Source organism: Panthera uncia (genome assembly GCF_023721935.1).
Source record: "Panthera uncia isolate 11264 chromosome E2 unlocalized genomic scaffold, Puncia_PCG_1.0 HiC_scaffold_19, whole genome shotgun sequence".
In the NCBI taxonomy this organism is placed as follows: domain Eukaryota; kingdom Metazoa; phylum Chordata; class Mammalia; order Carnivora; family Felidae; genus Panthera; species Panthera uncia.
This window is the reverse complement of record NW_026057588.1, coordinates 6,478,985-6,501,568: the sequence shown is the minus strand read 5'-3', so window position 1 is coordinate 6,501,568 and position 22,584 is coordinate 6,478,985. Positions and strand designations below refer to the sequence as shown.

The 22,584-nt window shown below is 48.9% G+C and overlaps 1 protein-coding gene across 5 annotated transcripts; it reads left to right on the top strand.

The window, feature by feature from the left end:
* Window positions 1–1,338: 1,338 nt before the first annotated feature.
* Window positions 1,339–18,282, top strand: LOC125916038 (SIGLEC family-like protein 1). 5 transcript variants are annotated; one of them, XM_049622210.1, is made up of 6 exons: window positions 1,339–1,540; window positions 7,960–8,240; window positions 8,589–8,870; window positions 9,017–9,119; window positions 13,885–14,023; window positions 14,888–18,282. In XM_049622210.1, the coding sequence occupies exons 2-6, from the start codon at window positions 8,219–8,221 to the stop codon at window positions 15,155–15,157; spliced, it is 816 nt and encodes a 271-aa protein (XP_049478167.1). In that variant the 5' UTR covers window positions 1,339–1,540; window positions 7,960–8,218; the 3' UTR covers window positions 15,158–18,282. The 5 variants fall into 5 exon arrangements, 4 of the variants coding, with proteins under 4 accessions (XP_049478167.1, XP_049478169.1, XP_049478166.1 ...); XM_049622212.1 differs by having other exon boundaries at window positions 7,955–8,240; window positions 14,893–18,282; XM_049622209.1 differs by having other exon boundaries at window positions 7,955–8,240.
* Window positions 18,283–22,584: the final 4,302 nt, after the last annotated feature.

Genomic DNA, 22,584 nt, shown 5'->3' with positions numbered 1-22,584 from the left:
TTGAAGCAAAGAATGATACATAGTGAAATCATACTAGGAGTAGTTATGGAACTCAGAAGATAGAAGACCGGAGGCAAAGAGCCTAGTTAAGAGGTAAGTGCAGTATTTCTTGGCTGAAAGACAGGCATACAAGAAATGAGAACAGGGATCTGGCAAGAGGATGGACAATGGCTGTGTATTGTTCCCCTCTGAATGGATGACATCCTCCCTTCTGGAGCCAGATGCTGGTAATTTTCAGAGGTTGCAAAAAGGGGTCATCTCTTCCCTGAAGCATTATTTGTGCATAAATCCAATGGTTCTCCATCCAGCACCAATGTGATGGTCATCCTGTACTCAAGAGCAGATGTTTATATAAGCCCCCATGCACGGGCACTCCTTTGGCATGCAGTTCACACATTCCACAAAAATATAAGCATCCACCTTGTGCCGGGTAGTGGAGTGAACCAGACAGACACTGGCCCTGCCTCCGTGGAGCTCGTGGTCTACACAGGTACACAACAATGAAATAAACACAAAACTGCAGCTTAAAATGTTGACTAGTGCTAGGAAGAAAAAGGATATAATACTATGAGAAAGTATGAGGGACAAGGGGAAGAACCCAGTTTGGATTAGAAAATCAGAGAAGGCCTCTCTGAGAAAGTGACATTTGGGCTGAGAGACCAAAAGGATTATCAGGGGCTACTCGGAGGGACAGCAGATTCTAGGCTCTGTGATGGGAGAAGTTTAGTGAGTCTAAGAGCCCAGGTCTATGCCCCGGAGCTCAGGTGGAAGGGTGAGCTCCGGACGTGCCAGATCTTTCAGGGCCTCAAAGGCTCTGGTGAGAAGTTTTAAGTTCTATCCTCACTCACAGAGGGTTATTTCCTCATGTACTCTGTAACTTCAGAACGTGTGGTCCTAAGGAGTGGAGAATGCCATCTAGACGAGAAATGGGAGAGAGGATGGGAACTGGGTTGGGAACAGGTCAGGGATGGGTTTTGACAAGAGAAGAGCTGGGTTTTCCTCACGTGTCTCGCTTTGTTCGTGATAGGGATCTTGCTTGCAGGAAGGGAAATGGGGCACAAGATGCCTTCTCATCGGCCCCGAGGGTCGAGCACATGGCATTTTGTTCCTTGGTTGATGGCTTTCAATTCACCGCCCATCACCTGCTTGCCCACAGTACTGGCTTGAGGAAGGAGTGTCTCTTAAAGGCTGATTAGGCCTGCAGTTCACAGGGCTGGTAGGGTTTTAGAACCTTCTGCTCAAGATAAACGAACTGCCGCTTGCTCCAGACTGCCTTAAGGCGTGGGAGACTCAAGGGTTCTACTGCATGGTCCCTCCCCGTCCCAGCAGCACCCACGTGCATCATTAGGCCCTGATTGGCTCCAGACGGATTCACGTGTGCTCAATGGCACGCCTGAGGGGCGGGACTTCGCGGGGCGGCTTCCCCACGTGACCTCTGGCTGGTCGGACGTTGGTGAGGCTGGGGACTCCCAGGCCGCCTACTGAACTTGTTATGAGTCAGCCTGATGCGTTAGCCTTCCTCTCCCTTCGTCCCTTCACGGTGAGTCATCCAGTAGTTGTACACATGCTTATTCCACGTATCAGTGGGTGGATCCGGCGGGTCGGGAGGCTTTAAATCAGCCAATCAGTTCGTTCCTTATGGGAACAGGAAGTTCCCGTAGATAGTGAGTCGGCCAATCGATCACGTGATGCACTCGGCCAAAGTCGAGGAGGATGTTCAGTTGTCTGGAAAGTAGCCTAGCAGAGACCTGCTGAGGCGGGCCCTGGTTGGCGCTGTGGGAACCCAAGACAAGGGGGTAAGTCTGGAAAAGGAAATGATCATTTAGCGGGAGGGGAAAGAGGTTTCCTGTGGAGACAACCCGTGGCTGCACCAGGCCCTGGAGAAGGGAATGAGAAATTGGGAGAGATCGGAATTTTAAAGTCAGAAGGACCATTACACACTGGGCTATAACACCTTCTCATTTTATAGATGGGAGAAATGGGAGGGAAACCAGAAAGGGAACAGCACTTGCCTAAAACTTCCAGCGAGTAACCTGCAAAGCCCAGTGTGGAACCACCACAGAGCTCTCCTCAGTCTTCGACCTGAGGTCGTAAATAAATCACTATATTCAATTAGATTCTGAGAAGTAATTTATAACTAGAATTTTTAATTTCAAAAATTAAAAAAAAAAACAATCTAACCGAAGAAAGAACTAGACAATGCAAATCTCCCCTTTCAGTAACTGAGCAAGCAGATGAAAAAATTAGTAAGGATATAGATACCATCAACCAAATTGACTTAAGTGACATTTATAGAATATTCCATCCAATAATAATAGAATACATATTCTAGTCAAGGGCTCATGGAACACTTAGACTATGTTCTGAGCTATAAAACAAGTCTCAACAAATGTAAATGAATTGAAGTCGTATAAAGTATGTTTTCTAACCATAGTGGAATTAACCTAGAAACAAATAGTTGGAAAATCATTACGATTTGTGCTTGTACATTTTTCTTCAGTGAATATTTATCAGACAAGAACCTTTCTAAGCTCTGTGGAGGACACAAAGATCTGTTTGATGTAAGGCTTTCTCTCAAGGATCTCACTCTTGGATAGTTCCCCTGGTAGGATATTTCATCAACTTCCCAACTAGACAAACAACCAAATGAAGAGGAAGCATGACAGTAGGCTGTGTGTGGTGAATGTAGCGGCTCCATCAGGCTGGCAGGGAACCAGAACCCTCATGCTGTTGTCAACAACATCCTCAGTCTGTGGTTTTGATCCTTATGGCTATCTCATGGTTGCCAGATGGCTGCTCCACCTCCAGCATCACATCCATATTCCAGGGAAAGAGAAGGAGGAGGAGGAGGAGCAAGAGGGGAAGGGGAAGGAGAAGAAAGCAACAAGCAGAAAGTGGTGTTAGTATCAGAAAAGCAGAACTCCCCAAAGTCTTCAGCATGGTTGATATTTTAAGAAAACAAGTCTCTCAAAGTATTTGCTTAATAATCTAGCAGAGTCCAAGGTTTTTATTTTGCATCATACATTTGGGAGAAGAGAAGAGTACAATCCTAACAGATAGGTATACAATTTAAGAAAACAGAGTTGTCAGTTATAATGTTATTGTTACCAGAGCAAGAAATTATCAAGTAAGACAACTGGTCAGAATTCCATTTTATTTGGATATCATTTTCATAAGACATGGAATAATTTCTAATGTCTTTAGAGTCTCATAAGACCACTTTGTTTAAATTGTTCTTCCAAGGGCGGATTTGTATCAACAGAGAACAGAACAAGTCAGTAACAGTCATGAATATTCATACAAAACTGTATATTGCAAAGGAGAACATAAATTATATTCTTATAAACATTCTCGGTTTTGTATAATATCAAATCAGATTCCTTGAGCCCTTTTATAACACAGAACAATATCTTTTGATTTATAGCTGCAGGGGAAGTGAACATCTTTTTCAATTCTTTCTGAGACTTGTTTCCTTTATTATGAAAACTTATTTTTTTAAAACCAGGCTCTGGAATTCTATTAGCTAGGATTATATGCAGAAAACAGTTCTTCAGAGCTCAATTGTGACAGTAAAGAAAATGTGGTAAAGGCTGGATAGCCTTTTATTTGCTGTCGATATTTTAATAGCCTTTTTCTTGTACTTGGCCCACTGGCCACAGCTTTGTCATAGAGCCACCTCTGGATGTACAGGAGGCAGAAATATAGTTGTTGGGTTTTTTTTTTTAACTGGGGAATTGATCACCTGAACAAATTTGAAATAAAGGGATACACAGGAGAGTGGTTATCAGGGAGGACAGTTCTCAGAGTTTGTCTGAGACGTTGCCATAAAAGAGATGGACATATAGGGGTGCTTAAGAGAGTCTGGGAAGGGAGACTTCTTTGTGGTTCTGGAGATCCTAGAAGGCTACTTGAAGGAGGTTAAATTTGACCTGGACTTAGAAATTCTGAGAGACAGGATTTGAATGTGGGCAGAAGGGAGAGTTGCAGAAGGATGCCATGAAAAGGGGAGTGGCCTGAGTAAATATACAGAGACAGGAATGTATGGACCATATGTGGAAAGATACTTTTCTCTTTGTCAGGCAAAGAATGGCAGAGCCTAGGGAAGGGAGCAGTGGAGATAGGCCAAGTGTGGGGCAAAATCATGGACAGCCTCAAATGCAAGGCAAAGGGGTTTGGAATTTATCCTGTCAGCCATAGAAATGTCTTTTATTGCTCAAATACCTTTTTTTTTAGTTTATTTATTTATTTTGAGAGAGAGAGAGAAAGAGAGTCGGGTGGAGGCAGAGAGAGAGGAAAAGAAAGAGAATCCCAAGCAGGCTCTGTGCTATTAGCGTAGAGCCCAATGTGGGGCTCCATCTCACGAACAATGAGATCATGACCTGAGCTGAAATCAAAATGCTTAACCAACTAAGCCACCCTAGTGCCCCATTGTTCAAATACCTCTTAAATATATCCCGTCCTCTCCACCTCCATAGCCACGGTTCCAGCTCAGGATGCATTATCTTTCTCTTAAACTATTTCTTTCTCCTTGATGCAGATCCATAGTGATCTTTATGACACCCCATGGTTCAAACCTGTTCCCCCATGGTTAAAAACTTTCTGTGGTTCCCATGATTTCCTAATCAACTTGGGAGAGAGGCCAAGCTTCTCAGCCTGGCATTTGAGGTCCTTCAAAGGGGGAGGACTCAGTGGTGACAGCTGGAGGGGAAAGAAGAAAGACGTGGTATTTGGACTCTAGAGAGACTCATGGAGACACTGCTCTATCCTTGAAGCTCCTCAGCCTCTGTTTCCATGACACTCCTGGTTCTCTAGGCAAATGAAACCTAAGAGAGATTGAAGAGACAAAAACCCCTAGTGGGCTATGAATTTACCTCTACCTCCACCTCATGCCTCTTCCTGCTGACTCTCTCCTCATCCATTCCAAATCTTGCCCTCCACAACATACAGATCTGAGGCCAGAGTTAGCAGCAAACTAGGACCTGGCCCTCTCTTTTCCCTGAGACAGTGCTGATGGCATTGCCACTGTCATGGTTCAGTAAGTGGAATGAGAGGTAGGGTGGGAAGTGTCTGAGGAAGCCAAGAAAGGGTAGGGGTGAGGTGGGTATGGGTGGGGGGTGGAAGACAGGCAGGGCTAAAGTAAGGTGAAGAGGTTACACATAGAGAATTAAGTACTTTATAAATAATAAATAATAGACATCTTCCATGTGCATATTCTGTGACCCACTGTGGGTCCCATTTCATCTACCTAGTAACTCCATGAGGAATTATTGTCCTCATTTCACAGATGAGGAAGCAGGCTCTGGGAGATTCAGCAACTTGCCTAGAAATTTCTCTGTTGGAGTACCCAGGTGTTCTGACTCCTAGTGCCATTTTAGTGCCACACCACTCTAGAACTTTAGTGATAATAAATGTATACACATCTTCTCTCTCAACACCATCATCTGTGTGGTGGGTGTCATTAAGTCACATCTTAGAGCAGAGAAATAGCATGGTGTTCCAGAACCAAGAGTGTCAGGATCCCTGGTGATGATGTTTTGGAGTACTGGACTTAACGTGTGAAAAGCCAGTCCCAGGCCTGATGCTGTTACTCCTTTCCCTGTAACCTGGACCAATGCCCTTAGCCTCTCTGAGCCCCAGTTTCCCGATGTGTCTAAGGGACTATAATAAAATCATCATGAGGATGGCTTAAGCTGATTTCTATGAAGGTATTGAGAAATCTGTAAACACTTACACAAGTCAGTATTACTACCGTAATTTTATTTTCTTTTTTATTTTTATTTTTTTAAATTTTTTTTAACGTTTATTTATTTTTGAGACAGAGAGAGACAGAGCATGAACAGGGGAGGGTCAGAGAGAGGGAGACACAGAATCTGAAACAGGCTCCAGGCTCTGAGCTGTCAGCACAGTGCCCGACACGGGGCTTGAACTCACAGACCGCGAGATCATGACCTGAGCTGAAGTCGGCCGCTTAACCGACTGAGCCACCCAGGCGCCCCTACTACCGTAATTTTAAGATGGCATTACTAGAAGTGGCCTCAAGAACCATGAAGTTCACCACCCATCCATTTTGTACAAGAGAGAGCTGTCATCTGGTAAACCAAGAAGGGAAGAGAATAATTGTTCACCTAAGAGCCAACAGCTGAGTTCCAATCTACAATGATTATAAGGCACTATGTGCATCTGGTTAATGTATTTCATTCTCACAACATTGCAGCACTGGTAATGTTGTGCCTGTTTTTCTGATTGAGAAACCGAGATTCAGAAGTGGGGCTACATGGCCAACTTCACAAGATACAATTACTACCAACAATAAGAACAACAAAAAACCCAGAAGACTAAATTGGGTGGTGCAGTTAGGGGTCCACAAGACCATCCTCAGGTTCAATGATTCACAAGAAAGACTCCCAGAACTCAGCAAAAACTGTTATATTTAGTTACGGTTTATTATAGCAAACAAATGGAGATTGAAATCAGCAAGGGAAAAGGCACGTAGGGCAGTATCTAGGAGAGACCAAGAATGAGCTTTCAGTTGTCTTTTCCCAGTAGAGTTGTGCATACAGTATTTACTTCTCTTGGCAGTAATGCTTGGCGATATGCATAGTATTGCCAAGCAGAGAAACTCACCAAGCTTTAGTGTCCAGGGTTTTTATTGGGAGCCTGGTCCCACAGGCATGGGTAACCTTAGTCTCCAGCTACTTCAGAGGTCAAGTTGATACCACATGTGACCCAAGGTCCCCACCAGAAATCACACTGTTCATGTAGACTATCTGGAATGGCCCATGCCCCTAAGTAAATAGACACTCTTATCAGGTAAGACATCCCAAGGGCTTAGAGGTTACCTCCCTGGAGCTGGGCAAGGGCCAAACCTTTCTAGGGTAAGGTTAATCCTTTAATGTACACGTAGGATATTGGAGGGCACTAGCGTCAGTTTTTCAACTTGAATCTCTCTCCTACGGGATTACGTTCTGTGTTTTGGTGGAAGTCAAGAAGGTACCAGTGGAAGAAGTATAATCTTCTGAATATTTGAACTTCCCAAGGAATCCCCAAGCAATTCTGTGCCTGTGGCCTACTGGCTTAATAAAAATATCATGTCCCCCATAGCTATAAATCAACTCAGTGCTACCATAGATGATAACACCAAAGGCACATTCCACACTATTTGGAATCTTGAAGCACAAGAGTGTACCCTGCTGATCCATAATGTACTTAAAAGGGACATCATGACACACTTATTCTGTACAGATATAGAACACAAGATTTCTTCCTGTGGGAGGATATTGAACTCTCCATATCAGGTGATATTCAGTCTCATGCAGTGGGTGGTTTGTAAAGGAAGAACTCCAAGAAGACATTTTGGTAATTGTGTGGTTTTTACCTCACAGGGCACTGGGCTTTTTAAACCTTAGGTATTTCATTTTTACAACAATAATACAATGACATAGGTATAATTGATAACTTATGTTTCCAAGTAGAAATGGCAAAGAGAAAGGAAGTGACTTAGCCAACAACATCCAGCAGGTAAGAGGTGGAGGTGGGAAATGATCACAGATCTGCTGGGAAGGGGCAGAGCTTGAGGGGAGAGTTGGATTGGAAAGGAAGACAGCATAGGAGCTGACCCTAGGAGGTCTGGATGGGGGGACAGGTAAGGAATCATAGGCAATGTAGATCCTCAGAAAATGCACTCACCCTCAGTCTTCAGAGTGCAGTGTCCAGGTTCAAGCTCTTCCTCCTTTCAGCAAAGTCTCCTCCATTTGCTCACCTACAAAGTGCAGAGAAGGGAAATATACTTGTGAAAATCCAACAATCCCGGGTTCCATGAGGTTATTGGGGTGGAGGGGAGGAGTACCAAGTAAGCTAATGGGTGAGAAACCACTTTGTAACTTGGAAATACTGTGCATCAGTTAAATGTCCATGAGGATCCCTTGTTTCAGTCCCAGTCTGTCTTTCCCTTCAGACCAGACCCAGAAACCAGAGCTCCACGACCTAGAGATTCTTGTGGCTGGAGATCTTGTGACCTTGACCTGTACCATCAAAGGCACCTGTGCAGAGAAACCAAAGCCCTTTTCTTTTCCTGGAATTGGCCCACTCTGTCCTCCAACACAGACGGCTCCAGCAACTCCTCCTCCTGGTGCCGCACTTCACCCCAAAGCCTCAGGATTATGGCACCACTCTCAGATGTTATTTGAACTTCTCCCTAGCTAAGTTGACCAGAAGTAGCATGGTCATGTTCCAGGCGGTCTGTAAGTGCTGGTGGGCAAAGGAAGACGCAGAGTCTGAGAGAACTGGTGGGCTCAAGAGAAATTCCTGAGTACTGGGGTGGGGCTGGGTGGGAGGAGTCTGGGAAGCTGTCACATCTTCTCAGGGCTTCTATGGCTGGAAGGCCAGAGGTAAGAGCTGAGCCAGAGTCAGAGATAGATGAGGAAAGAGGATGTAGGGTAACTGGTCTGTGAAGTCCTACTCCTCTGGGCTTCCAGAAAGTCTTTCCAAAGCTCCTTGAGAATCATGAATAAGGAAAAGGCTGGGTCCTGAAGGACGTAGAAAAGGGAAGTCAGGATACCTTGCTGATTGCTGACCTTCCCTTCCCGTAGCACCCACTAGGCTGCTCTATTCATCTTGCTCCTTGGAGAAGACTCTACAGTGCAACTGTTCGTTCCATGGGATCCCTACACCCTCTGTGCAGTGGTTGATGGAAGGTGTTCCTGTGGATGTGAACAGCACAGACAACATCTTCCAGGTGACTTCCACCATAATTGGCCCCTGGACCAACAGCACCGTCAGCCTCATAGGGGAGCCAGAAATAGTCATGAGTCTCCGCTGTGAGGGGAAGAACCAGTATGGAACCCATACTTCAAGCATCTTCCTCCTACCAGGTAAGTACACAGGGGACTACTGACTGAGCTAGAATGACAGCACCTGGGGACCAAGATGAGGATGGGCACAGGGCCAGAGGGAAGAGGAGTAGCTCAGACTTCACAGCCTTAGAAGAAAAAACACTCTCACTTCCCTCTGATTCCAGATAAACGTTCAGTTTACAGTGTGTTCATGAAGGGGCTGATCCAGGGCCTTGTGTATGGATCCATTGCATCGGCACTGTTCTTCTTCTTCCTTGTCCTCCTTGCGTGAGTATCAGATTGAAATTCATCATCAAGCCTTTTCCAACACCTACTACATTTATTTATGTCCCTTATTCCCTTCCATTCTTCTCCAGTATTTGCCTTAAGGCTATAAATTTCCCTCTAAGCACAACTATAGCTGCATCTCACAAATTTTAATATAAAGTATTTTAGTATCACTTGGTTAAAATATTTCTAATTTCCATTACGATTTTTTGACCCATGGGTTTTTTCCTCAGGCACAACAGCATTCTCTAATAATTCTCTTTTCTTTATTTCTACCTTAAATCCAGTAAGTGGAAAGAATATACTATGCATGATTTCAATTCTTTATTTTCTTTGTGGCACAATTTTTGTGTAGTTTTTATAAATATTCCACATAGGCTTAAAAAATGTATATTCTATATTTGTTGAAGGAAGTGTTCCATTGATATATAGCCTTTAAATCAGGTTTACTGATCGTGTTTACATCTTCTCTAGTTGTACTGTGACCTCTACTCGGTGCCCTTCTCTGCATGTCACCTCCCATCCCTGCCCCTTTCTCTCACCTGGCTGAAATTTAGTCATTATTTAGGGCTCAGCTCACAGCCCTCCCATCATGCACTCCAGGAAACTTTCCCTGACACCTGGACTGGGTGCATTTTCAAGCCCCCACCCCCACCCCCAGCCAACTGGGCTTTCATATATTGTCAGTGCTAATGGTTCTACTCTATTGTGACTAAGTGTGGATATCTTTTTTTGTTTGTTTGTTTGTTGTTGTGTACATCTGGCCTTTTTCATCTGTGATTTGGTGTATTTTATCAATTCTGGAAATTTTTCAGCCATTGTTGCATGCATTACTGCATCCACCCTTTCCTTTCACTGTGGGCTTCTCATTTAATATTTCTCAGACTTTTTTTTTTCTCTGTTTTACCTCTTGCCCTGTGTCCCGTATTTTCCAGGGACGTAGACAAGTGAACAAGTGCTAGGTTAGAGGTCCATACAAGGGAGATACCAAGAGGACCCCACTGCTTCAGAATCTCCATCTTTGTAGGGGAGGGTAGCATCCATACCGCCTAGAAATCTTCCCACCCACCCTTGGGGAGCTTTCCCCAACAGACAACTCTGTCAGTATCACAGATGTTTTCTTTCTTTCCCCAACTCTCTTATCTCCTCCCCCTCACTCTCAGCAATAAGTTTTACCTACTTCATAGGAAAAAAAAGCAACTCCCCAACACCTACAGTTATTGCCACTGGCACTGGTGATTTACTGCTTGCCTTTTTCAGAGAAAGAGGCATCCCTCTTCCTGTCCAAGGTTAGCCTCACCTCCTTTGCCTGGGAATCCATCTCCTCCACACTCCATTAATCATCCCTTCTGTCTCTTAAATTTTCAATCATTCTTTCTTTACTGGCTCTTTCTCTGAAAGATATGAACATGCCCAAATCTCTCCTGCATCAGCCCCACAAACTCCTCCTATGTACCATCCAATTTTTTTGAGAGAGAATAGCTTATACCCGCTGCCTGATTCTCCTCACTCTTACATTCTTCAATCCCTTGCTGTCTGCTCTCCAGCATCAAGCCACTGAAATGGCACTGTCTGAGGCAGCCAGTTATCCTTGCTGTCAAAATTATTCTCAGGATCCAATGGCAGATGTTCTATATCTTTCTTGTTCACTTTAGGTGGCGTTTATGATTCTGGTTGGGGTGGGGGTAAGGCCCTCCTACACATGGGGTTGTTTGTTTTTTTTCACAGCGAAGAAGTATGGGGAGGCTGTCTGCTGAAAATGACGTGGGTGGGGGCAGGGGTGGGGGGAAGGGATCAGGAAGAATGGTAATGGTGGTGAGGTGGTTGGAATGGCCACTGAAGAGAATGAATGGGATCCACACAAGAGCAAGGAAAACAATTGGTGACCAGCAACAGAGGCCCAGTGGTGACTGCAGGTTGCTCATTGTTAGCAGCACCAAGCATCATTGCTATGTCATGTTTCCTCCCAGCAGCTGTCATTGGAAGAAAAGGGGTGAATGGCAGCATTGCTCTGGGTTCGGGTCTTCACAGGCAGGGTGCCATGGAAGGGTGACAGGATGGGAGACCAAAGAGACTGTGGAAGCTGGAGGGAGAGGGCACTCAAGTGGACAGCTGTTGTACCCGGTGGGCCGGGCGATAAGGAAGAGAAACCAGGAGGGCCTTCACAGGCATAGAGTGTGGCGTCTTGGATCTGAAGCCTCCATCTGTGAGATCAAAAAACCGAAACACAAGACTAGATAAGAGCCCAAGAAAGCTGAACAGAACAGGGGATTCTGGGTGGCTCAGTCAGTTGTCTGACTCTTGGTTTCGGCTCAGGTCATGATCTCATGGTTCATGAGACTGAGCCCCACATTGGACTCTGTGCTGCCAGCGTGGAGCTTGCTTGGGATTCTCTCTCTTCCCCCTCCCAACTTTCTGCCCCTCCCCTGCTCACGTGCACGTTTCTACTCTCTCTCAAAATAAATAAACTTAAAAAGAAAGCTGAATAGAACAGAACTAGGCAGAGCATGGGGTTATTATGGTTTAAACTGTCATAGGTGGAAAAGTTTCGACAGATGATGCATATGGGATAATGGTTTAAGGAGATAAGTCACATTAGTCAGGACTCTTCCAGTTGTGAGTGACGAGAGCTGAATTCAGCAAGCTCAAGGAACGAGGAACAGTTATTTGTTGCTATATCATAGTCCCCTAAACTTAGCGACCTTAAACAATGGGGTCCCACCTGAATGATTCTTCAGCTTCCATGGTATCCACAGAGGTCACTTGGTATTTATCTAGCGGCTGGGCTGACTGGGCTGGAAAGTCCAAGGTGCCTTCATTCATGTGCCTGACATTTTTCTGGGGACAGCCAGAAGGCTGGGCTCATCTGGGCCCCTCTCACTTTCCATGGAGTATCAGGGCCTCTTTTATCATGGTCTCTTCCAAGGCAGAAGTCACCAGCCCTCTTTAAGGCTATGCCTGGAATTAACAGAGTGTCACTTCCATCATATCCTCTTTGAGCAAGTCATAACCTAGCCAAGATTCAAGGGGAAGAGAAAACTTGAGACCCCATTTCTCCATGGGAAGAGTGCCAGAAACTTGCAGCCATCTGTAATCTGCTACAAGAACATATTGACCATCTGTTAAGTCGAAGACTTCAACAGCAGAGATTCATTTTCTCATGGTTCTGGAGGCTGAAAGTCCAAGATCAAAGTGCCAGCAGGATTGGTTTCTCCTGAGACTCTTCTCCTTGGCTTGCAGATGGCCACCCTCTTGCCTCTTCACCTGGTCATCCCTGTGTGCAAGCACACCCGTCTGTCCCTCTTACAAGGACACCAGTCATATTGGATTATGGGGGCCTCATAATTGAAATTGGGTGCCTCAATTTAACTTACACCTCATTGAAGGCCCTATCCAAATACAGCCCTATCAATTAGGGCCCATCCATATGAGCTCATTTTACCTCAGTTACCTTTTTTCTTTTAATTGTTTTATGTTTATTTATTTATTTTGAGACAGAGAGCAAGCAGGGGAGGAGCAGAGAGAGAGGAGGGAGAGAGAGAATCCCAAGCAGGCTCCACACTGTCAGCACAGAGCCTGATGTGGGGCTCAGTCTCACAAACCATGAGATCATGACCTGAGCCAAAATCAAGAGTTAGGTGCTTAACCAACTGAGCCACCCAGGCACCCCACACATGACGTTATTAAGAGTCTGCTGTCTCCGTGTCTTTGTTCTGCTTCCTTCTGTGTTCACTTGACCTCTGGAGGCTCTTTCCTTCCACCTAGTGGCAAGATGGCCAAAGCAGCCCCATGATTATATTCTCTGATCTCAGCAACTCTAGCTGAAATAGAACTTGTCTTCCTCTTGGTGATACATCAATCCCAGAGAAGACTCTGATTGTCCCTGCTTGAGTCACAGGCCCATCCTCAACTAATGGCCTGTCCAGGTGGATAAAGTACTTTGGTGGGCCAGTCCTAAATCTGTGTATTGTGCTGTTCCAGTCCCATGGAAACCATAATTAAAGCTCCTACACATGCTTCCCCCTCACTCCTTCCCCTTCCTGACTGACCCCAGTGCTTCCCCGTGTGGCCTTGTGTGGCACAGAGTGCCCCCTCTCAGAAACTTTGAATAACAAAGTGTCTTCAATGGCAGTCATCCCTCAATTTGTTGGCTTCACCATACCTGAATACAAACAAAATCCCACGTGCATGCCCACTCCTTGGGAAGAGCCAGACTGGGCACAGCAGGGGAACCAGTGAGCAGGGTGGTTGCCATTGCCAGGGCAAGAAAGGAAGGGACCAGTCGTGTAATCAATGGTACGTCTTAACAACAGAGCACTATGCAGCTGTAAAAAAGACGAAGGAAGCTCTCTGTGTACTAATATGCACACATATGCCAAAAATACTAAGAGGAAAGGTGCAAAAATTTGTCTAGGAAAAAAAATCGTATACATATTGAGACATTAGAGGGCTGGAAGAGAAGCTGTGGAGGGCCACTGAGCGGGAGGGCTGGGACTTTGTGCTGGGAGTGCTGGGGAGCCATGGGAGGGCCGGGAGCAGGGGAGTTGCAAGCCATCTCTGGGGCATGAGGCCAAGAAAGAGGCTAGGAAGAGGATCCAGCTCAAGAGAATAGGGATTTGTATCTGCATTTGATGAGGGGAGTGCAGTGCTGGTCACAGAACCAGCAAATGGAGGGAAAATTGGTCTTCTGACCCCCAGCCCAGGGAACGGGGAGGGGGTGGGGGGAGACTAAGCACAGTATTAACCACAAGGCTTGTTGCCCTAGAATGAAGATTCTTAAATGGTGGGAGGACAGTCACATTCCCAAGGCCAGAGAGTCCCCAATTATCCAGAAGCCAGAGCTGCCGGAGGAGCCAGAAACAGCCGTGGAGTCTGAAGCCAAAACTCCTGGGCCTCAATTGGAGGTAAGTCCCTGGGCTCGGCAGGGCCACCAGCCAGGCTGCTGCACAGCTGACGCCAGCTGATCTCCACAAGCTGCCGGAACTCACCCACTGCCTAGCAGCACCACTGGGGAACACTGGTTACAAACTAGGATTCCCAGGGGTCCCTGGACCTGCGAACCCAAGCCCCCAGGGTCAGAGCCCAGAGGGCGGCAATCTCTCCTGCGCATTGCGAGTCATGGCCACTGGCAGGGCTGGGTCTGAACAGAGTGTCTGTCTAGTTCCTCAAGCCAGGTCCGTGCCATGGATGGTGAGGACCCTGAGGGGCTCCAGGCCCAGCCCCTGCCCCACCTGGGGAGGCAGCCTTGGCCACAAGTGGCTGCTGCCCTGCTGGGAGAGAACAGTCAGTACCAGAGAGTGGGGCCTTCTCAGTCTGCTCGGAGCTGCCATAACAGAGTACCACAGACTGGGGAGCTTAAACCACAGAAGTTTATCTTCACAGTGCCAGAGGCCAGAAGACCAAGATCAAAGTGTCCGCAGGGCTGGCTCCTTCGGAGGCCTCTCTCCCTGACTTATAGACGGCCACCTTCTCCCTGCGTCCTCACGTGGCCTTCCCTGTGTGCATCTGTGTCCTAATCTCCTCTTTGTATGAGGACACCAGTCATAATGGATTAGGGCCCACCCTAATGGCCTCATGTTAACTTAATCATCTCTTTAAAGGCCCTGTCTCCAAATGCAGTCGCTTTGTGCTGGGGATTGGGGCTTCAACATATGAATTTGGCGGTGGGCGGGCACAATTCAGCTATTTGTATCCTCTATTGATGGGGACCCAGAAAGGGGAAGGGCTTGGCCAGGGCAGGGGAACACCAGGACCTGGTTTTCTCACAGTCTAGGGCTCCCGAGAGAGGACAGACCATGGACAGACATACTCCCAGACGGATCAAGACACACGCATGGATCGAAAATGCGGAGACCGACCGGCCCAGCCAGACCTCACAGACCTACAGGGCAGGAGCAGCGACTTTGTCTGAGAATCTAAGACCGGAGACCACCGCTAGGAGCTCACGCATTCCCTGGGCAGACATCCCCCAAAAGACTCCTAGGTGCTGGGCCTCTTGGTCAGCCCCCACCAGGGACACACCTGCTTCCTGCCCTTGAGCGACACGGTCTGGGCCGGCAGGCGGACGTTCAGGAGCACGGAGGATGGACAGAGGAGCCTGGGGGGAGGCAGCGCTAGGAAATGGGCTAATGCTGTGGCAGAGGCCACACGGGCACTGTGACCCAGAGCGACAGTCACCCTCCTGAGGCCTCGGGCGCTACCAAGCAAATCCGCCCTCGGCGTTCTGCAGAGAGAAACAGGGAGCTGTGGGAGGGAAGCGCCCGAAACACTAAAGAAGCCCCAGAGGCCTCTCTGCAGGGACACTGGGGATCATGAAGCCCGTCCTCCACACCCCCACATTTCAAACGGGGAAACCGAGCCTCAGAGTGCCTCAGGCCACACAGCAACGCTGTGCACTGCTCAGGACCCCTCCATCCCAGGACTTTTGATCCCTGGAGCAGCTCTCCCCATCCCTGGCCATTTTCTCCTGCACTAAGATTCTAGTGCACAGGTTGCAAAATCAAAAGCCCACCTTGGCCCCGCAGGTAACAAAATGGGTGCCGTTGGCCTGGTGGGGACCTGGTCCATCTTGAGAGCAGGCTCCCCACCTGAAGGGGGTGCCAGCAACAGCGAACTCAGCTCCAACTCTTACCTCCCGGCAGGAATGAGATCTGAACTGCTGGGTCTTCTGGTTTTTGTTTTAATCTATCTGTCATCTACCTCTGTCTGTCTATCTATCTATCTATATCTATCATCTATCCGTCCTCTATCTATCTATCTCTGTATTTTCAGAAGAATCCAGACACCTAGATTCTAGTGTGAAATTTCTGGATTCACACACGTTAGTAACAGTGTTTAAAAAGCACCATGGGTCCTGGGGCGCCTGCGTGGCTCAGTCATTTAGGCATCCAACTCGATTTTGGCTCAGGTCGTGCTCTCATGGTTCGTCAGGCTCTGTGCTGACAGTATTGGGATTCTCTCTCTCCCTCTCTGTCCTTTCCCACTCGTACACTCTCTCTGTCTCTCAAAATAAATAAACTTAAAAAAAAAAAAAGGCAGCATAGATCCATGTAAAGCCCCGTGTGAACCTATCACTTGCAAGTCTGATCAGAAGCATAGACCTGGAGGAGACACCTTTTCTCTAAACACACCTCCTGCCAAAAGGAGGTGTGGTCATTCAGAATGCCAGGGGCCTTGCCCAGTGGAAACAGTCCCCAGACCTTGGGAAGGGGCTTGGGTCTGGAAGAATGAGGAAGAATTATTTGGGTGGAGAAGGACGTTCCAGGAATTCGTCCACTCTGCCACAAATGACTGCAGTGGCCCCGTGTGCCAGGCCCTGGGCTGGGGACACAGATGAGTGAGGTCCAGGTGCTGCGCAGCCAGGGCTGCGTAGGGGGAGCATCTGGAAGGGGAGGGGCAGGGGCCAGCCCTGGGAAGAGAGCGTGTGGCCCCAGCTGGGAGCCGGAGCATTGCCCTCGCGCTGGGCAGACGTGCTGGGGGCAGGGGAGCCACAGAAGGGAAGCTAGGAGGCAGGAGCCCTAGCGCTCCCGCAAGGGGGCGACGACAGGGAGAAAGGAGCCGGGCAAAACGCCACCGGCTGGGCCCGAGGAGTCACCCAGCCCGCTCTCCAGAGAAGCTAGAGGGACTGATGCTTGGAGGGCACACAAGGCAAGTTCAACTTCAGCGGCCAGCGGGTTAAGGACTCCCAGACACGGCGATACCTAGTTCAGGAAAAACGGACTGTCCCCGTGGGGGAGTGGCAGGGTGGCGGGGGCGGGAGCCCGCAGCAGCTCCACAAACAAAGATGAGGTTGGAAAACGCATCCCCGGCCAAGGAGCGGCTGCAGGGCCGACCTCTTTCTCCAGAGTCCCTGGCTCCCCATCCATCTCACACGCCCTCCCCCAGCCCGGTTCCAGGCTCAGTTAACCCCTGGTGTGCCCGCACCGTGCTGCGCTTGGAGGATGGAGGACAGGGCTGCCACTGTCCCTGCCTCTCCAGCGGAGGGATCCCTCGAGGTCACTGCAGCACGGCCGAGAGAGCATGGAGCTTCGGAATCAGCCGCCGCGCGCCGGGACTGGGCTACCTGTGCCGGGACCCCAGCGCTGCCCTATCCCCAGCTTCATCTGCGGAATGGGACCATAACCTCCTGCGTCGCTGTGAGGGGGGAACGTGTTCCCGGCTACCTGGCACCGCGTGACGTTGAGGGCCCCGGCTGGCAGCTCTCGTCGGTTTGAGCTCTTTGCTCCAGGTCCTGTTCTAAGCCCATCAACATCCTCGCATTTGTCTCCACCAGAGTCCAACCCAGGAAACAACCAGTAGCCGATCCACATGAAGAGATTTATTGTGGGGCGCCTGGGTGGCTCCGTTGGTTAAGCGCTCGACTTCGGCTCAGGTCACGATCTTGCAGTTGGTGGGTTCGAGCCCCGCATCGGGCTCTGTGCCCGGACCCTGCTTCGGATTCTGGGTCTCCCTCTCTCTGTCCCTCCCCCACTCACACTCTGTCTCTGTCTCTCTCTCTCTCTGGCTCTCAAAAATAAACAAACATTGAGAAAAAGAGGGATGTATTGCAAGGAATTGGCTTATGTGGCTGTGGGGCTGGCTCGGCACGCCTGACATCCGGAGGGCAGGCCGTCAGGAGGCTCTCAGGCTCCTGAAGCTATTGTCCCCCAGCCGAATTTCGTCTCCTGGGAATCCAATCTGCTCTGAAGACCTTTCAAATGATTGAATCAAGCCCACCCAGATTATTGAGAATTATCTCAACTGATTAAAGATGTCAGTCACACCCATGAAATACCTTTGGGGCAACACTAGGTGGAGGTTTGACTGATGGGGACCTCTGGCCCTAGCCAAGTTCGTGCGTAAAACTGACCCCACCATTTGATCCCCACCCCAGTGCTGGGAGGTGGATGCTATTATTATTTCCATGCTGTAGGGAGGGACAACGAGACTCAGAGAGGTTAAGGAGCCTGCCTGATGAGCACAGATAGAGAGACATGGGAGCCAGTGCTCCAACACCCCCTACCCGCCCTGCCTGGGGCAGTGAGTATCTTCAACTGATATTAATAACACCCAGCACATTTCCAGGGACATGACAGTGGCAGTTACAAAGTGGGTGATCGTACCTGACCTTTCGTGGGGAGGAAGCTGGTGAAGAGGGTAAGGAGTTATTCTTTTTTTTTTTTTTTTTTTCCTTTGAGAAAGAGAGAATCCCAAGCAGGCTCTACACTGTCAGCACAGAGCCCAATGCAGGGCGCGAACCCATAAACTGAGAGGTCATGACCTGAGCTGAAACCAAGAGTTGGATACTTAGCCAACTGAGCCACTCAGGAGCCCCAGGGGTTATTTATTCTTTTAAAAAATGTATAGAGGGGCTCCTGGGTGGCTCAGTCGGTTAAGCATCCACGATTTCGGCTCAGGTCATGATCGCATGGTTCGTAAGTTCGAGCCCCACATCAGGCTCTCTGCTGTCAGCACAGAGCCTGCTTGGGATCCTTTCTCTCCCTCTCTCTCTGCCACCCCCCCCCCCCCCTTGTGCACTCTCTCTCTCTCTCTCTCTCAAAATAAACTTAAAAAAAATCTCCAGAAGGATGCTGCAGTTCCCTCAGGACCCAACCAAGAGCCCCTTGCGAACGCACAAACACAAGGCGTGGGCCCCTTCCAAGACCACACACTTTTATTTTAACTTCCAACTTTGGGCTTTAATGAATTACTCATTTTCAAAGAGGTTTTGCGGGAGCAAGTTACAAAGGGGAACAGAACGAAAAAGCAAGACCCTGGCCTCATCCCAGTCCCCAGAGACAACCCGTTGCCCCCGGTGCCTGTGTTTCCCCCCACCGCTGAGAAGCAGCGCTGTGGCCCCCAGGGGCCACCAGACAGGAACCAAGGACGGCTACTAGCAGGCAGGGAAGACAGCATTCTCTGGCCACCCACCCTCCGGCGTCCAGCCTGTGCCTCTCTCTGGCCAAACCCGCCTTGAGGTCAAAGGGCAGGGGAGCTTGCTGATGTGGTCAGTAGAGGTCAGCCTCCCAGGCATGGACCAGGGGCGTGGAGGATAGAGGGGACGCGTAGTGTGAGGCCGAGTAATGGCCCCCAAAGATACCAGATCCTAATCCCTGGAACCCATGGACGCTACTCTACGAAGGAAAAATGGTCTTTTCAGATGTGATTGAATGAAGGATCCTGAGGGGATTATCCTGGATGATCTAAGTGGGCCCTAAATACAATCACAGGTACCCTTACGTGAGGGGCGGAGCTTGGAGCCACAAAGCCACAAGCCAAGGAACGTGCAGGTGGCGACCAGAAGCTGACAGAGGCAGGGGACAGATTCTCCCCCACCCAGCCCCAGAAGCCTCCGGAGGGAGTATGGCCCTGTCGACATCTTGATTTTGGCCCCAGGGGGGACATCAGTGTCGGACTGCTGGTCTCCAAAACCGGGAGGGAACAGCGTGTGTGGTTTTAAGCTTCCATGTTTTTGGCAATTTGTTCCAGCAGCCCTAGGGAGCCCTGGCGGATGGGGAAGGCATGGAGCAATTATTCTTACCCTCAGTGTTTTGGATGACACAACTAAGGCACAGAAACTGTAAAGTAAGTGGTCCGACTGAGCATTTTCTTTTCTAATTTGAACAGGGAAATTTTAATATAAGGAGTTATTAACTATAACAGGTAATAATCTCTAAAGGGGTAAAGGAATATTGTGGGACTCAGGGAGGAAGCTGGAGGAAGGAATGAGCCTGGAAAGGGCCCTCCCCGCCAAGGCTGGAGTTGAGCCCACGCTGCAAGAGATGTGGGTGTGGACCCTTGGACTGCTGGGAAGTTGGCTGGCTTGCCCAGACCGGAGCTGGTCCACAGATACTGAGTAAGCAGAGAACACCCCACCCAAGGGCCAGCGGGTGAAGCTGGGAAGCCAGCTTCTAGGACACACTGGGAACCCATCAATTGGGACAGCACTGAAACTTGATGAGACGCCATCGCCGTGGGCACCCCCGAAACCTGATGGAGGTGAGCGCCACTGAATGCACGCCACACGTGTCACTGGTGACCACGTGGTAAGAGCAAGAAGAAGCCCAAGGAAAAATCAGAACAAGGCAGAAGCCCTGTTCCTCCTGCAGTGTCCCTCAGTTTCCCTCTACTGACAAAGCTTAGCAACCTGCTTACCGCAAAGGGGGAATGTTTAAAGGTTCCAGCTCTATTTTTGCAGAGCAGGTAATAAAGGATGACTTTGGAGCATAGAGGCAATAGCCAGGTAGTATGATTATCCATTCATTCTGTCAGGTCTGGGAGGAGTGGGGTATTCTTTTTACGTGATTGGCAGATTTCTGTGTGTGTGTGTGTGTGTGTGTGTGTGTGTGTAAAGTGCTTGTTCAAGTCTTTTTGCCAATTTTTTAAAATGTTTATTTATTTTGAGAGAGAGAAGGGGAGGGGCAGAGAGACGGAGAGAAAGAATCCCAAGCAGGGTCCGTGCCACCAGCACAGAGCCTGACGGGGGGCTCAACTCAAGACCTGTGAGATCATGACCTGAGCAGAAATCAAGAGTCAGACGCTTAACTGACTGAGTCACCCAGGAGCCCCGTTCCTGCCAATTTTAAAAAATGAGTTGTCTCTTGTTGATTTGTAGTGGCTCTTTATATATTCTGGCTACCAGTTCATTGTCAGATACACATATGACAAAGATCTTCAGCCATGTCTAAGGCTTTGGGAAATTTTGTCGCTTCTCTGTGTCTCTGTTTCCTCATCTGTGAAATAGAGATAAAGACAAGACACACCTCATAAGGATGTCGTGAGGCTTCAAGGAGATAATGTCGAAAAAGTGCTCAGAAAGATGCCTACATGTGGTAAGTACTCGTGTTGTCATCAGGCCTGGCATCGGCCAATCCAGGAAGAGGGAGCTCCTTGGATGGTCCTGAATTCAAGGGGAGCAATAAATGGTCTTTTGCCAGGGTCGACAACGATTTTGTACAGAGGTGCCCTGGGACAATGGCCCTCCAAAAAGAAAGTTCTGCTCTGCGGTGTTTGCTAATTGCCATGGTGTAAATACTCCCTTCGTAAAGCCACTTTGAAACTAACCTGGTTTAGGGGCGCCTGGGTGGCTCGGTCGGTTAAACGTCCGACTTCAGCTCGGGTCACGATCTCGCGGTCCGTGAGTTCGAGCCCCGCGTCGGGCTCTGGGCTGACAGCTGGGAGCCTGAAGCCTGTTTCGGACTCTGTGTCTCCCTCTCTCTCTGCCCCTCCCCCGTTCATGCTCTCTCTCTGTCTCAAAAATAAAAATAAAAAAAAATGTTAAAAAAAGAAACTAACCTGGTTTCATATCCGGCTTGCAGAAGCAGACAACAAGATCCTCCCTAGCCAAGATATGCTGGGGGGGGGGGGGGCGGCGGAGAGGAGTGACTGAGATAAACAAGGGAACACGTGAAATAAAAGAATCCGTGAAATAAAAGAATCGTAAGAGCTACAGAGACAACAAGGGAGCTGTGGTGTTAGGAGGGGGATTACTTTGGCTACTCAAATGTGACATCTGATAAGAAACAGTCTAGTGCCAACCTGGTGGGAAGAGCATTTCAGCAGAGGGAACAGCCCATGCAAAGTCCTGAGGCCACAGCAAGTTTGGCTTGAGGAACAGAATGAGGGCCGCGGCAGCCGGAGCTGAAGTGAATGTTTGAGGCCGGCAGCGGCATCAGTGTGCTGGCCTGTGTGCTTAGTGGTTTTTGATCTGAAGGTGGAGACAAAGGTAGACCAGGGCACGGCTGTGGTCAGAGCAGTGCTGGGGTGGGGGGTGGGGGGTGGCAGCTCTAACTGGGGAGAGTACTGAGGACAGGGACAGGGAGGAGGGGACAGAGTAGAAACCCGTTTTAAAGGCAAAACCGGAGGCTCTTGCAGAAAGACTGGATGTGGGGGCAGGAAGGGACGATAGATGTGCTTGTGAAGTAAAACAGCCCCTGTGGGGTGACTTAGAAACTCCTGACTCCAATGTCACAGACAGGGAGGCTGAGACTTCCCTTGCTTCAGAGGCCTGTGGTGGAGGGGTGGGGGGAGGGCGGATGGGGACAAGCAAGCCTCTCCTGGTGGGCCCAGGGAGAGAGGACCCGAGAGGGAGGACAGTACCTAGGAAGTGAGTATATGGTGGGACCAGGAGGAAAGAACTAATCACACGTAGTTGGGAGACACCGAGGTTCTGGGAAGAGAAGGGACTCATCTAAGGTCACACAGCCAAGTAAGTGAAAGAATGGGGAGTCTAGAGTTTCTGCACCTAAGCCCTGGGTTACCATCTCCTCCCCACTCGCATGATCAGGTCCTGGTCCTGCCCTATTCCCCCTATTATTCTGAGGATGAGGACTGGAGTGAAGAGAAAAAGGAAATTTCACCCCAAAGGCAGTATTATTCGTGAAATAAGAGGAACTGGGATCCTGGACTCCTGGGTCTGAGGGAGGAGGGGGCTGGGGGCAGGACTCCTGGGTCTGAGGGAGGAGGGGGCTGGGGGCAGGACTCCTGG